Raw genomic sequence first — 15,829 nt, 5'->3', positions numbered from 1 at the left:
CAGCATTCATCCTCTTCTCAGAGGTGCTAAGAGGATAATGTTGGCCCATGTAGAATGTATAGGTCAGCTCTGTTATTTGAAGTATCTACCGTGAGCATAGTTTTCTCCATCTTTAGCACTCTCTCATATCTGACTTGATTTATAAGCTAACAGGACAGTTCTTTAGTCTGCTTTCCTCTAAATAAAGTGATTTTTTTCAAACTTTAGTTTTTCTTATATTTTCTTGTTCTGGGTCTTAGTTTCAAGTGAGTTGTCATTTACACTTGTCATTTTGTCTAGGTCTCAGTTTCTTCTTCTTCTTCTTCTTCTTCTTCTTCTTCTTCTTCTTCTTCTTCTTTTCTTCTTCTTCTTCTTCTTCTTCTTCTTCTTCTTCTTCTTTTCTTCTTCTTCTTTCTTCTTCTTCTCCTCCTCCTCCTCCTCCTTCTCCTCCTCCTCCTCCTCCTCCTCCCTTCCTTTTTTTTTTTTTTTTAAGATTTATTATCCCAGAGGTTGGGAGAGGCAGGTGATAGGGGCAGAGAGAGAATCTCTAGCACACTCCTCATTGAGTGAAGAGCCCGGTGTGGGGCTGGATCCCATGACCCTGAGATTGTGACCTGAGCCCAAATCAGGAGTCAACCACCTAACCCACTGAGCCAGCCAGGCTCCCCCATCAGTTTCTTCTTTGTCAGGGGAAAGTGGAATAGTCAAGATAATGTCTAAGGGAGCCTTCCAGCTCAACAATCCGTGACTCTCATGAACTATAATGATTTCCTAAATTACTTTAATAATGTCTTAGTAGTTTGGAAAAACTACTCCTGTAACTATTAACAGAACCTATTGGGAATGAGTTCAGTGGGTGACCTACAGGGCAACAGTGAAGCTAATATCATAAGTGATACTGGCCTTGCTTTAGCCCAAGGCTCATAAATGTATGCTGGAGTAGCCAAGTTGTGAAGTATGTTTTAATTTGGGATGATTAATGCTCAAATAAACAAAACAAAACAAACTTCGTGTTCTTATTGGGCCGGACAAATATGAGTACAATTTATATGACTTGGGATTAATTTCTCTTAGGACTTGTTAAAATTTAAAATTCTTAAGTTTATTAGGAAGGATTGGCAAAATTATATATTGCCACAAAATAATGATAATATATCGTAAATTTCTTTGCTGTTAAGAGGGTACAAAACTCTGTGTACAACATGAATCTTTCACTTGCTCAAAAATATTTTCAACATGATTTTATTTTATTATTTGATAAGTTATTTGATAAGAAATAACTTTTTATTTGATAAGTTATAACTTATCAATAACTTATTTGATAAGTTATTTGATAAGAAATATAGATATTTTGTCCAAAAATTTGTTTTTTTTTGCTGTAATGTGTTTATTATGTATATGATAATTTTAGAAATTAATAGTATAGGGAGTTAGAGAATATACATTTTTGAAATGAATTTGAAAATGCATTATCCTATGGGTTGCTGTCTTTGTACATTATGAAAATGCCCCTTATTTTGTAAAGTTAAATCTGTAAGAGTGGTTGAGGCCATTCGCTGCCTTCACAAAGCTTCCAGCATTTTCTTACTGCATGGACTAGGTCTCAGGGGATTTAGGTTCTTCTCAGGAGCAGACCCAGTATTATCTCTGTGAACTTGGACCCAATTTGTATAAACTCTGGGCCTTCCTTTACTCTTTAGTATAATAAGGAGGTTTGTAGTTCTAAGGTGCTATGATTTTTCTTTTGTTTCATCCCAGAGGTCCTTAGTAAAAAGCCATTTAGTCCTTCAGGTCACTGATTTCCCGCTCCTGACTTGCTGTTCTTTCTTCTGTAACTCGCTTGCCTTACACAGTCTCAAATGAGTTCTTTCCAGAGTTATTGGGCCTCATGTCTATGAGTCCATCTCCGTTAAAAAAAAAAAAAAAAATTTAAACATGTCCAGACATAGACCTAGCCTGCAGATTTTGATTCTAAAAATCAGTGAAAATTACCTCATTGTTTGTATTTTATTTACTGTATTGCAAGATATTTCTATAGGGTAGATTCTTGGAATTGGAATTTCTGGGTCAGAAGTATATCTTAAATTTAATTATACGAGAAACTTCCTTCTAAAAATGTTGCTCCAATTTATATTTTTGCCAAGTATGAGAATGAACCCTTTGCCTTACCCACCCTCTATTGACTTTTAAATTTTTGCTTATCTGATAGGTTAAAAAATGGAGTCTCCTTTTTAAAACATTTGTATCTCCCTAATCAGTAGTGAAGGTGAACATCTTTTCATGTTTTTTAGCCATCTATATTTTTCTTTTATAACTTGCAAATTCTTTTTTTCAGTTGCCTTTTTATTAATTTGTAGGAGCTCTTTGAATGGTAGGGCTGTGACTCCTTTCTTTTATATATTGTAAATAAAATGTTTGTCTTTTGTCTATGATTCCATCATATCTCTTATCATAGAAAAGACTTCAGTTTGGATCATATTCTTTTTTTTTTAGATATACTAATTTACTTTTAAAGAGAGAACATGCAAGAGTGCAGGGAGGGGGGGCAGAGGGAGAGAGAGAATCTCAGTCAGACTCCCTGCTGAGCATAGAACCTGATGTAGGGTTCAATCCCATGACCCTGACCCTGAGATCATGACCTGAGCCAAAACCAAGAGTTGGACACACATCACCCACTGAGCCACCTGGGTGCCCCTGGATCATATTGCTTTTTAATTAGTTTGAAAGTTATTGTAGGGGTTACCTGAATGGCTCAGTTGGTTGAGCGTCTGCCTTTGGCTCAGGTCATGATCATGGGGTCCTGGAATCGGGACCCCGCCTCGGGTTCCCTGCTCAGTGAGAAGCCTGCTTCTCCCTCTCCCTTTGCCCCTTCCCATACTCATGCACTCTCACTCTACCTCTTTTCCTGTAACAAATAAATAAATTAAAAAAAAAAAAGTTACTGTAGTTGAGAGAAAAGTGACAGTCCCCAGAGGGAAGGAGTGTAGGGGAGGGGCAAAATGGGTGAAGAGGAGCCAGAGGTCCAGGCTTCTAGTTACGGAATGAATGTCACATTAGTAAAAGGCACAGCATAGGGAGGAGTATAGCCAATGATACTGTACTAACCTAGTGTGGTAACTACACTTGTGGTGAGCACAACATAACCTATAGGGAAGTTGAAGGTGTTGAATCACTATGTTGTACACATGAAACTAATGTAACATTGTGTGTCAATTATGCTCAAAAAATAAAAAAATAAAAGGAAAGTTACTGTGGTCAAACTAGTTTCCCAAACAATCCATCTGTTCTGTTAGTTTAATATATCACTGATGCTTGTCTTTCTGCTGCTTTCCCACAGAAAGGGGAGTGTGTTTGCCCACAGTGTCCCTCTGGATACTCTTTGTTTATATTGAAGCAGCAATTAGATTTAAAGATCTCAAAAATTTTCATGTAGACCTTTGTCGTCCATTTGCTGCTCACTGGTGAGTATTATGCATATTCTTAATCTATAATTCTGTTCAGTGTGTTCAATGTAAAAGGGTAAGTTCAATTCTAAATTTTTCCTTAGAGATTTTACACGAACCCAGAAGACAACATAGCATAGTGGTAAAGGGCATGAGGCCTCTATTCAGGCAGACAGGTGTCTGAACCCCAGCTCTTTTCGTGAACAGCATTGTTACCTTGGACATGTCACCTCTCTAAGCCTTAGAGCTCTCACCTGTTATTGGGGACCTGTCTTGCAGAGTCATGAGAAAGATGAAATGAGGGGATATATGTTAAGTATTTAACTTATTTTCAAGCACAAAGGTGTCTGATAAATGTTATCTATTTTTATTATAATCAAATAATTTCTAAAATGTCTTGATGAAATATGTGGCTGTTTCATGAAGCTTAAATGAACTGACTTAATTTTTGCTAACATGGCAGAAACCAAAATAAACAGGAATCAACTAAAAAGGTATAGTTTCCAGTATTTGAAAGTCTTTTCACATGCAAGTGAATTAAATGAACTTGGTCAATAAAACTTGTCACTTTGAATTTGCAGTGAGATCACATTTAGACTAATTATAATTTATAAGTTTAATGTTAATGAAGCTTAATAATGAGTTTTGACAGTGTTTGTAGAGGCTTTGAAATGATACTAGACTGATGAGTTGAATGAAAATATTTCAACTTTTTATCCCAGGGGTTAGAGTTATAAGTACAGCTGGTTTAATTTGGTGGGACAAAACAAATGTTGGCACTGATATTAATACTTATTTAAACGATTCTTGAAATTATTTATGACAGAGTATTTTTGAACTGACTTTTCAAGAATAGCTGGTGGACAATACCCCTCAAGTGGCAAGAATAAAGTAGTCACCTGAATTGACCCTGGCTGTAATATTAAAAATGAATATGTGTGCCTTTTGGTTTTTTAACACAGTGTTTACTTATGCCCACTCATAAAATCTCTACCCTATTAGTTCTTAAAAGCATACTGATGCCCAAGTTCTAATAGTGCACAGAGTTGTTCAGTGTTAATCAGAGACATTAGCCACTATACCCAACAGTCACTGGGTTAGGTTCTTGAGTTGGCTTGAAGATTGCCAGAGTCTGGTGGGCAACGTCTTATGGTCTAGCAGTCGTGCTATTCCCTGGGGTTTGTTCTATGTGCCAGCTCCCTCTCATTTCCATAGCAGACGTTACATATATTTATGTGTGTACTAAATGCTCTACTACCGATCATCAGCTAGAATTTATTTCTTAATTTCCATCATAGGTGCCTTAATGTGCTTTATGCATGTGTTGTTTGTGTTTAACTGGCAATTACTGCTAGAGTTTCTTCTTTCCAGCATTGGGTACCCTGTGGTGACTTTGGGCTTTGGCTTCAAAAGTTACGTAAGCTACAAAATGCGGTTGAGGAAGCAAAAGGAAGTGCAAAAAGAGAACGAATTTTACATGCAGCTTCTTCAACAAGCTCTCCCCCCAGAGCAGCAGATGCTACAGAAGCAAGAAAAAGAGGCCGAGGAAGGTAGGTCTTTACCCTAAAGCTGTGTTGGCTCAGTAGATTAGTCATTATTTTGTCTATCAATAGAATCCCCCCCGCCACCACCCTCCCCCCAGAAAAGTTGGTAGGACTTTGGAAGATTCCCAAGGATTTTCCTGTTTTCTGGTGTTCCCCTTCAGGGCTGTTGCTTTGTTTGGTCATGAAATACAGGGTGTGGGTGTTTTGCTACCTAGTGTCTAAAGATCATGTGCTTTTAGAATGTTTATTTTATTTTATTATTTTTATATATTTTATTTTTATAGCTTATTTTGTATTTCAATATTTTATTAAAAATATTAATTCTCTGTAGCAATGTAAATATAACTATGTGAGTTTGTAATTGAGGTAAACTAAGAACCAAAGTATAAGCAAGATCGAGAGAAACAACTGTTTTATAAGTTAAAATTATTCTGAAGAGAGCAAAGGTCCCATTCTAAATGGTTCATATAATGAATGCAATGTGAATCTTAAGGTGAACTTTTCCTAATAGGACCTCTCTAATGAGCATATATCCAATACAATAGATGAATTGACAGTTCGCTTTGGTTTGAGAGTTGGAAGTTGGAGTCCTGTTTTTAGTTGGTATATACCAAAATCTTATTCTCTAGTATGGTGCAAAAATATTTCTTCAAGTAGACCTGGATAAACTGGAATGTGTAGACCTCACATAGAAAATTCTTTTTGAGTGGTCTAGTAAATGACATAACTTCTTCTTATCTCAGTGCTAGAGTCAAGGAAAGGATAGATGCCCTGTATCCTAACATCGCGCTTCTCCTCTTGTTTCATTTCATTGCTCTCTTTTCAGTAAAGCTATTAACAGTCTGGTTAGCATTTTTTAAAATATGGCCTCTTAAGTGTCTGACCTACCTGGGTCCTCTCATCCCAGTGATAGATAAGTTTGATTTGACTGATATGTATGATTTAATTATAAAATCCTCATCTTATTTTCAAAGCCAAAAGTATAATGGTTTGGTGTTTATAAATGATGGTTATTTTCTAACTGTACAGCTTCTCAAATTTGTCTGGATTTGCTTCCCAAAGTTAGCATGATCTGGTGTAGTTATTGCTTCTAAATAAGTTTGCAAATTGATATAGTGAGTCTCTAAGTGTTTGTTGAATCAATCTGTGCTGTGTTTTTATACAACTAAATATTCCGGTATGGGTTTTTTTGTTTGTTGGTTTGTTTTTGGTATTGTAGCAGCCAAAGGATTGCCTGATATGGATTCCTCGATCCTTATACACCACAACGGAGGTATCCCAGCCAACAAAAAACTCTCTACAACTTTGCCAGAGATAGAATACCGAGAAAAAGGAAAAGAAAAGGACAAGGATGCCAAAAAACATAATCTTGGAATTAATAACAACAATATTCTACAACCTGTAGACTCAAAAATACAAGAAATTGAGTATATGGAAAACCATATCAATAGTAAAAGATTAAATAATGATCTTGTGGGAAGTACAGAAAATCTTTTGAAGGAGGACTCATGCACTGCTTCCTCAAAAAATTACAAAAATGCCAGTGGAGTTGTGAACTCCTCACCTCGCAGTCATAGCGCCACAAATGGGAGCATTCCTTCCTCATCTAGTAAAAATGAGAAGAAGCAAAAATGCACAAGCAAGAGCCCAAGTACACACAAGGACTTAATGGAAAACTGTATTCCGAATAACCAGCTAAGCAAACCAGATGCACTGGTAAGGTAAGTGCGTGCTGTGTCCTTACTACCACTTTCCAGTAAACCTGACTTAGGTCTTGAAAACCATACATTTCCATATGGGCCTGTAGGAATTGTCTGTGATAAGTCAACTGCGACTGTTGACTTTGTGGGATTTGACATTTTCGTGTTTATTTCACATGGCTTTGTGGGACACCTAGTGCCATTGTCCTGAAGCATTGACTCCAGCTCTTTCCAGTGTTCTGAGTAAGAGGTGACAGTGATTTCTTTGCACATTTGACCAATTTACATGTAACTTGATGCTTCCTGTGGTATTGAGAGACATATCTGTATTCCTGGTCCTTTTCTGTTTGCATAGGCAAAGTTCCTATGGCATAGACACCAAACAAAGAGTTTATGTCCTGTTCATGCACATCTCTTTGTCAGACAGGTACAGAAGGTGGGGTGTGGTTGATGTGAGAAAGTTGTCCTTACCACCTCGTGCTTGTTTTTTTATTCCACCTAGGTAAATACAATGTTAGACTTAAATTTTAATCAGAAATGTTCCTTTTCCCATCTTTAAGTAAAAGAATAACATTTTTGTATTACCTTTAGTGGCTCAGCCTTAATTTTTCTGTGTTTTTTATATTTTCTAAAATACACATATGGTTGGGGTGCCTGGGTGGCTCAGTTGGTTAAGCGTCTGCCTTTGGCTCAGGTCATGAGGTCCTGGAATCGAGCCCCACATTGGACTCTCTGCTCAGCGGGGAGCCTCCTTCTCCTTCTGCTGCCCAGCTTGCGCTCGCTCTCTCTCATTCTCTGTCAAATCAAGAAAATCTTAAAAAATAATAAAATACACATATTTTCCTTTTACCTTATATCTTTCAATTTGGAAACTGGGATCTGAACTGGACCTTTTTTATGTGTAATTCAAGAGGATAATTATAATTCCCTCCCTCCACTAAGTTATCTTATATCTCTCTTCCTTTGGCTTAATTAAGAGCAGACAATTTATTCTAGGAGGGAAGGTTTCCAGTGTTATAAATTATATGAACTAGATTATTAATTTGTCTTAATTTTCTCGCTGGCAGTTAGATTAAGGGAAATATATTTGGGTTCTACTGCTAAAGGCTCTAGAGGTTTCAGAGCCCATGGCCACTTTTAGAAGCGTACCATGCTGTTGATGCTGCCAGGCTGGCATCCACATCTGTTCATTATGACATTCTGCCCATGATGCCCTGCAGAGAAAACACTCAGCAGAGAACCCTCCTCCAGGCACCCATGGGAGAAAGGCCAATTAGTTGACCTATTTCAATGGAAATGTCCCACAAATTTACTTTATGCTATAAACAAAACGTGTGCCACGTTTTGTTTTTTTTTAACATCCTTTCTCCTACACAATTTTAATAATAGCAGTCAAGGCAAAACAGTGTTCCTCTGTTGGGTATTGCAGAGAGAGCAGACAAGGCTCAGTCTTGTGACAGCATCTCACCTGGGCCACAGTTGCAACGCTGATCAACTGTACCACCTAATCTGCCTTTAATAAAGAATTTCAAGAACTCAGATGGCCAATTTTCCTGCACGTGGGTCCAGTGGCCCTATGTCTCATCCTGGGTTGTATGCTCTTCCTGTGGACACTAACGTGTGCTCTGATGTGCCTTGATCTGGAGGGCCCCAGATATTACTCTGTTTTAGGAAACACCTGGTGTCAAAAACATAAATAGAAAATATTACATGTGAATAGTTTTATAAGCTTCTAGAGGAATATTTTTAATTTCTAATATATTCTAAAAAAATGAGATGATGTAAATATCTGACAACAGTGGAGAAATTTAAATAAAATATGATCCATCCATTTGATAGACTTTTAATATAGACATTACCAAATCATATTTTTGAGCCATATTAAACAATATAGAGAAGGGCTTATGACATAATAATGAAGAAAGAAAGGCAATTTTATCAAAAACATCTTTTGTTCCTAATTGATACAGTAAAATAATTTGAAGGGAAAGGAACTAAAATGATAACAATAGTTATTGCCCCATGATATTGTGGCTTTAATTTTTCTTTATAGTTTCACGCATTTTCCAATTTTTCTAAGATGAACGACAATGGAAGTTTATAAAAAGAAGAGTATGTGAGCAAATTATTCAGCTTGTTTGTAGGAGGCCTTATCACATTTCCCTCTCTCCCTTCTTGCCTATCTCTTGTTTCCTCTTGTTTGACTTCATGTATGCTTTGATGGATATTAGTAAGACTGTAACTGATCCAAACCTGACATGTTTGAGTTGTTAGCTAGAGAGTGGGGTTGTTATCTTAAGATGGAGAGGGGCTGGATTCAGTGGCCCATAAGGCTCCTTCAGATGAAATGTACATGGACTGACCATGTGTAAGCAAGCCCTTTGCTGCTGCAGACATACCCAGGATTATGTACGGACCAGGCTGGCTGTGGGAAGAAGATTGATCTCCCACTTCCTGTTTTACAAATTTTTAAAAAAAAAATCATTTGAAAAACCAGTACTGTATTATTAATAGTACATTAATTGCAAAACATTCTATAGTATGTGTATATCTCAATATCATGGTTGAAAACCGCTACATGTGAGGAACCAATTCTGTGACTTTGGGGGGAAAATTCATTAGTACACTACTTTCAGAAAGAATTCTTGTAGATCAGTGTGACTGTGAAAAGGTTTGATAGCTATTCCTTAGAAGGAGAAAGCAGTCTTTCAGGTCTTTTCTCGACCCTTCCGAGCTCCATGGATCCTCTTCAGTGTGCTATAGACCACAGGTTGGCAAATGACTACACACAGGCCAAAGCTGACCCATTGCCTGTTTTTGTAAAAAGTAGTTTTATTGGAACACAGCCATGCTCATTCATTTATGTAGCATCTGTGGCTGCTTTTTTCTTTTTAAAAATTTATTTACTTGAGAGATAGAGTATGCAGGGGTGCAGGGGAAGGCAGAGGGGGAGAGAGAGAGAGAGAATCTCAAGCCGATTCTTTGCTGAGCTCGGAGCCTAAAGTGGGGCTGGATCTCATGACCCTGAGATCATGACCTGAGCCAAGACCAGTAGACGGAGGTTTAACCAACTGAGCCACCCAGGTGCCCCGCATCTGTGGCTGCTTTTGTGTTACTACAATGGCAGTTGACAGAGACCATATGGCCGACAAAGACGAAGATATTAACTGTTTAGCCCTGTATAGAAAAAGTATGCTGGGGAATCCCTGGGTGGCTCAGTGGTTTAGCACCTGTCTTTGGCCCAGGGCGTGATCCTGGAGGCCCGAGATTGAGTCCCATGTTGGGCTCCTGCATGGAGCCTGTGTCTCTCTCTGCCTCTCTCTCTCTGTGTGTCTCTCATTAATAAATAAATAAAATCTTTAAAAAAGAAAAAAGAAAAAGAAAAGTATGCTGATAGATTGCTAAGGCTAAGGAAAGTAGGGGAGGGTGGGAACTTGGGAAAAATGTAGCCTGTAGGATCCTTCCAGGAAGAGTTCAGGAACTTGTGAAAGCCAGTCCAAAGTCCTCTCTTCGTTTGAAAAATACATCTTACAAAATGACCTGATTTCTGCCAGCTTGATTTTTGAACTCTTTACCCAAGATATTTAGAAACAGATGTGCAGTGTAGGTAGCCAAAATATTTTTAATTTTGACCTGAGAAAAATTCTAGATAAAAACAGAAAAAAGAATGAGAAAGATCAGTTATTTTACTAAGTGCTGTGGCCATAGCGTTTGTGTGGGCTTTGTGTCCAGCTTTTTTCACTTAAATTATATTGAGGGGTGCCTGGGTGGTGCAGTTGGTTGGTTAAGCATTCAACTCTTGCTTCTGGCTCAAGTTGTGATCTCACAGCACTCATTGCAGAGTCTGCTTCAGATTCTTTCTCCCTCCTTCTCCACCCCTCCTTGCTCATGCTCCCTCTCTCAAAGAAATAAAGAAAATCTTTTTAAAAATTATATCGAAATCATTTTGTCAACCTAGCCTAACCCTTCTTTTCTCTGAATGTGGAATATTCCATGGCAGGTGTGTGAGATCACTGAGTAGTCACTCTAAGATGGGGCAGGTCAGGGTGACACCTGAGCTGCTTTCCTGCAATTTCAGGGCCTGCAAGCAGAAGAGGCTACCGTTCTGTTTGCACTTGGCTCAAAGCTCCCTCTCAAATACAGCCAAAGACTAGAGGTGTTCCTTCTTGGTGATTGTTATTTATTTCAGTATCCTGGTCAAGAAAGAGAATTTGGAACTGACTACAAAATGTGAAGTGATCCTTATTCCCTTCTTTTTAAGATTTTATTTATTTATTTATTCATGAGAGATAGAGAGGTAGAGACATAGGCAGAAGGAGAACCAGGCTTCTTGCAGGGAGCCTGATGTGGGACTCGATCCCCGAACCCTGGAATCATGCCCTGAGCCAAAGGCAGACGCTCAACTGCTGAGCCACCCAGATGTCCAAGATCTATATTCCGTAGAAATGTTGAAGCAGAAGTCTCTTCCTGGTTCATTTCTAGTCTACTCTTTGTTTGGTACCCAAGACAGAAGATTCATCTTTTTTTTATATATAATTTTTTTTTAAGTTTGGGGTTTTTTTTTGTTTTGTTTTTGTTTTTGTTTTTTAATGATAGGTACACAGTGAGAGAGAGAGGCAGAGACATAGGCAGAGGGAGAAGCAGGCTCCATGCACCGGGAGCCCGATGTGGGATTCAATCCCGGGTCTCCAGGATCGCGCCCTGGGCCAAAGGCAGGCGCTAAACCGCTGCGCCACCCAGGGATCCCCTTTATATATAATTTTTAATGCTTGTTCTTAATAAGATATCACCTTTGATTTTAAGTTAGGTGAATAGTATCTGGTATGAAGATTCACAAAGGGAAAATATGCCTAACAAATATGCATTTTAACAAAACTGAGTAGAATTTAGAATGGTGATTATTTTTTTGGAACTGGAAGAGTTCTCAGAGGCACCTAGACCAGCCTCCCCAACTCTGTCTTTTTATCAATGAAGTAAATGAGCCCTGGAAGATTATATAGTCTAGGTGATTAAGCTACAGCGGCAGTGCCAGGACCAGACCAAAGTTTCTTGACTTCTGCTTTTTTTTGTTCTAACCATGCTGCTTTAAAAAGATATATCAATCTGCTTTATTTTTCTCTTTATATTTTTGTTTTTGTGTTTTTGTTTGTTTTAAAGGTGCATACAACTAAAGCTGGCTCAAGAATTGGCACCAGACCTAGATTTTTAAGCTCTCGTGGCTAAAATCTATAGAAGAAATGCTTAGAACTTCAGAATTCATTTATTATTAATTCATGAATTATTCAGAATTCATTCATTTTCTTTTTTATAGAGATGCTGTTCTAAGTGTTTTTAAAATTATTGCTCTTGCCCAAAGACATGAGGGTATACTTAATCTCTGAACATAAAGGGGCCATCATCCACTCAACCCTTGAAAGCTTATAAGGTCTCTGAGACTTCATCTCTGATGGGACTAGCTTGGGAGTTACTCTGGTTCAGACAGCCCAGAACCACCCACCATGGAATTTGCCCTTTTGGGAGGAATAATTCTGGAATAGGCTTCACTTGTCACCTGCAGATCTAAGAGTCCTGAACTGGAAGACTTGAGACCAGGGATGTAACCATCAATTTACCCTGAGGCAAGGCCACCAGTGACAGCTTGGAAGGCCTGGAATCCTGGGGTTTGGGCATTGTTATGATAGTAAGTTCTGGAGAAAGTTTGAAGCAGGGGAGCCAGGGAGAGCCTTTTCTTCAGGGAAACACTGAAATCTGGGGAAAGCTATACTTTTGAATACTCTTTCATTCCTTTAAATGTATTTTTAAGCACACCAAAATGTAATTACTTACACCTTATTTCGTTCATATAATTTTGCTTATTTGGAGACTTGAAATCGGGAATGGTAGGGGGAAGGTAGAGGAGAAAATGTTTATCAGGATTTTTCAGATAATCTCTAAGCACGTCATAGTCCTGACTCAGAGAGAGAGGAGGGGAGGAGAGGGATAGAAAAGGACTTTAAGAAATTCTGACTCATTCATTTATACTGAGGAGATTGAACATTCATGCCCGGGGACTGACTAATATTACCAGACCTAGATCTTAGAGAAATATTTTTGGAGCATATGGATTGATAACAACATATTTTATTTAAAAGGCTATATAATGTTCTAGTCCATCAATGAGTATATAGAGTATTGTGGGGTTTTTTTACAGGCTGTGATGTGTTTGTGACTCTTTACTTTCTGGTTTAAGCTGGTGGATGAGCAGAATGTCATTGCTCTTCATTCTACTTTCTAACCCATATAAACTATATTTGTATTTATGATTCTAGGTTGTTGGTTTTTTTTTTTAAGATTTTTATTTATTTTTTCATGAGAACATAGAGAGATAGGCAGAGACTCAGACAGAAGAAGAAGTGGGCTCCATGCAGGGAGCCTGACGTGGGACTCCATCCTGGGTCTCCAGGATCTTGCCCTGGGCCAAAGGTGGCGCTGAACCACTGAGCCACCGGAGCTGCCCTGGATTCTAGGTTTTTCTTAAAAAGAGGGACAAAAGTAACCAGAGTTAAAAACAACCAGTTTTCCCATTTGACTGAGCTTGCTGGTGGCAGAGATTGCCCAAATGTGGTTTGACTAGCAGTTCACAGTTTTCTGTATTTCTGAATTTAATCTTATCTTCCAAATACCATCATTTGAGATTGTTGTATAACCCCTGCCTTATATAAGCCTCCCTAGTACGATCTTTCTCACTGGGGAAAAACAATAGAAGATAGTTTTTTGTTTATTTTTAAAGATTTTATTTATTTGAGAGATAGAGAGCAGGAGTGGGGGAGAGAGGCAGATTGAGAAGCAGGACCCTGGGATCACAACCTGAGCTGAAGGTAGATGCTTAACTGACTGGGCCACCCAGGCACCCCAACGATAGGAGACAGTTTGTAGTACTTCCTGTTTTTCATTTCCCCACATTTCAAGTTGTCTATGCACAACTAAACATTATATATCCTTTGAAAAGAAAGGGCCACATTTTTGGTTACTGATCTTTAATAATCCGTGAATTCAGTATGACTTGGTGTGAATAACTAAAAAAGACCTGTGTGAAGACAGAATCCAAGAAACTCCTATTTTGTCATCTCAGAGAAGCTTTTCAAAGCAACAAGAAAAATTAAGGGCAAATGCTATATACCAGAAGAACAAAGAGACACCAGTTCTTACAACTGTTCCATCTTTCCTGTCCCTTGTAGGAGGCTATCTAGGTACTTGCCCATCTCAGGTTAGGAATAAGTGGGGCTGGCTCCTACCTCCAGGGGCAGGGGAAGGGCAAGGAACTTGCTGGTGCCAAGTTGCAATAGAAAGTGGGAAAGAAGATTCGGTGCATGGAACTCAAGATTGTAGACACAAAGTGAGAGTACAGTCTAAAGTTGAGACCTGACTATAATGAAGAAACAAGATAGAGCAGTCACTTCAGGAGGTAGAGCTGATGAGCATTCCTGCCTGGGACAGGTGCTTCCTAGGAATGGCATTTTTATGGACTATTCCAGCCCTCCCCCAAGGCCTGAAGAGTGGGGAATCACAGTGGTGTGAGTGGGAAAGGTTACAAAGGATTCTCTTGGAAGATGGAAACTTATCTTAAAAGAAAGATTTTCAGCTAAGTTCTCAGGTACACAGAAAATTATTTGAAACAGTTCATTGTAGTTGATTATAGGGGATATTTACTTTCTATATTGCCTATTTCTATATAGTTTGAATTTTTACACAGGCTTGTTATACCATAATAGAATGTAAGCTCAGTAAGGTCTGAGATCTCTTTTTCTCTTATCTGCCTTGGTACACAGAGTAGATACTCAACAAATGCTTGTCAACAAGCATTTGAGTGTTACCTTTGTGTAGGGAAAAAATTAGAAAGAGAGGGGGAAGAAAAAGATGAGCCTCATAAGTGCAGTACAGTGTAGTTCAAAGTTGAGTTGCAGTGCTGAGGCTTTTGAAGTTAGGAAAGCTAAATGTTACGTCAGACCAGGCCAAGCACCAGTGTCCAGTGTCCCACTATTTGTTGCTCTTGAGTAGGTTGTTAACAATCTTATTTCTAAAACATAGGGTACTTTCCACTCTAAGCCCTTTCCCTTGGTATTTCCTAGGAAGTTTTGAAATTTAGTACTCTGTGAATACCATTTTCTTTTTTATAAAAAGTTTATTTAATTATTATTATTATTATTATTATTATTATTATTATTATTAGAGTGAGGGGAGTGGGAGGGCAGACAGAGAGAGAGAGAATCTCCAGCAGACCTCCCACTGAGTATAGAGCCCCACACGCTCTCATGACTCTGAGACCATGACCTGAGCCAAAATTGAGAGACGGGTGCTTAAGCAACTGAGCCACACAGGTGCCCCATACTATTTTCTAAGGTTCTGCAGGAGGTTCAAGAATTTCTGGAAGTTATAAGGTGCAAGGGGGAAAACTCTGAGGGACTGCTCTCAGAAAGGCCATTTGCTTTAGCAGTGGATTAGTTGGGCTTCAGGGACAGGGAATCTAGGCACAATCCACACCTCAGCCAAGAACTTGGAAGAAATCTGTTTGCTTGTCTTACTCCTCTATCCTGGTGAGTCTGGCCCTCTCTCTCCCCACCCCCCAGCCCTGGCCATTCATTCTCCTTGTCTTTGTGGTAGCTGGAGAGGGAGCTCAGATCCCAAGGTTCTGCTCAAAGTAAATCCCCCACGTTAGAGTGTGTGGACTGTTTGTGTATCATCTCTGGTGCTAGAGGGAGAATGGTGCCTTTGGTTGTTCTCGTTTGCGTTCGAATAGAGTTTGCTCTGTGTCTGGAATAGTTTGTGGAAGAAAATCTGACCTTGGGAGACAGGGATTGGGCTTTGGGGCTTTACCTTGGCTGCTTCCCTTGCGTGTGCCACCTGCACGCGCAGTGTTGACAAACTGGGGCTACAGCATGACTTGCCTGATACCTTCCCCAGTGAGTGCAGGCTGCCAGAGCCCACCTTCCTGCTTCTGCGGGTACAAGCGGTAACTTAAATGTAACAGTATCATTCTTAGTTAGAATGAAGATTATGAAAACTGGCCAGTAGTTAGAGGTTCCAACTAGAATACATTTGTTGGGGGATCCCTGGGTGGCTCAGCGGTTTAGCGCCTGCCTTAGGCTCAGGGTGTGATCCTGGAGACCTAGGATCAAGTCCCACA

General features: G+C 39.0%; 1 protein-coding gene across 1 annotated transcript in view; it reads left to right on the top strand.

The window, feature by feature from the left end:
• The window catches only part of MACO1 (macoilin 1), a 59,177-nt gene that overhangs the window by 18,425 nt on the left and 24,923 nt on the right, over nucleotides 1-15,829 (top strand). Inside the window, exons 4-6 of the mRNA XM_072750711.1 lie at nucleotides 3,317-3,440; nucleotides 4,794-4,972; nucleotides 6,186-6,687. Of these exons, the coding sequence (XP_072606812.1) occupies nucleotides 3,317-3,440; nucleotides 4,794-4,972; nucleotides 6,186-6,687 (805 nt within the window). The remainder of the gene's footprint in view (nucleotides 1-3,316; nucleotides 3,441-4,793; nucleotides 4,973-6,185; nucleotides 6,688-15,829) is intronic.

The sequence above is a fragment of the Vulpes vulpes genome, chromosome 2 (genome assembly GCF_048418805.1).
Source record: "Vulpes vulpes isolate BD-2025 chromosome 2, VulVul3, whole genome shotgun sequence".
Classification (NCBI taxonomy): domain Eukaryota; kingdom Metazoa; phylum Chordata; class Mammalia; order Carnivora; family Canidae; genus Vulpes; species Vulpes vulpes.
Note: the sequence above shows the minus strand (reverse complement) of the source record. Positions and strands in the feature narration are given on the sequence as shown.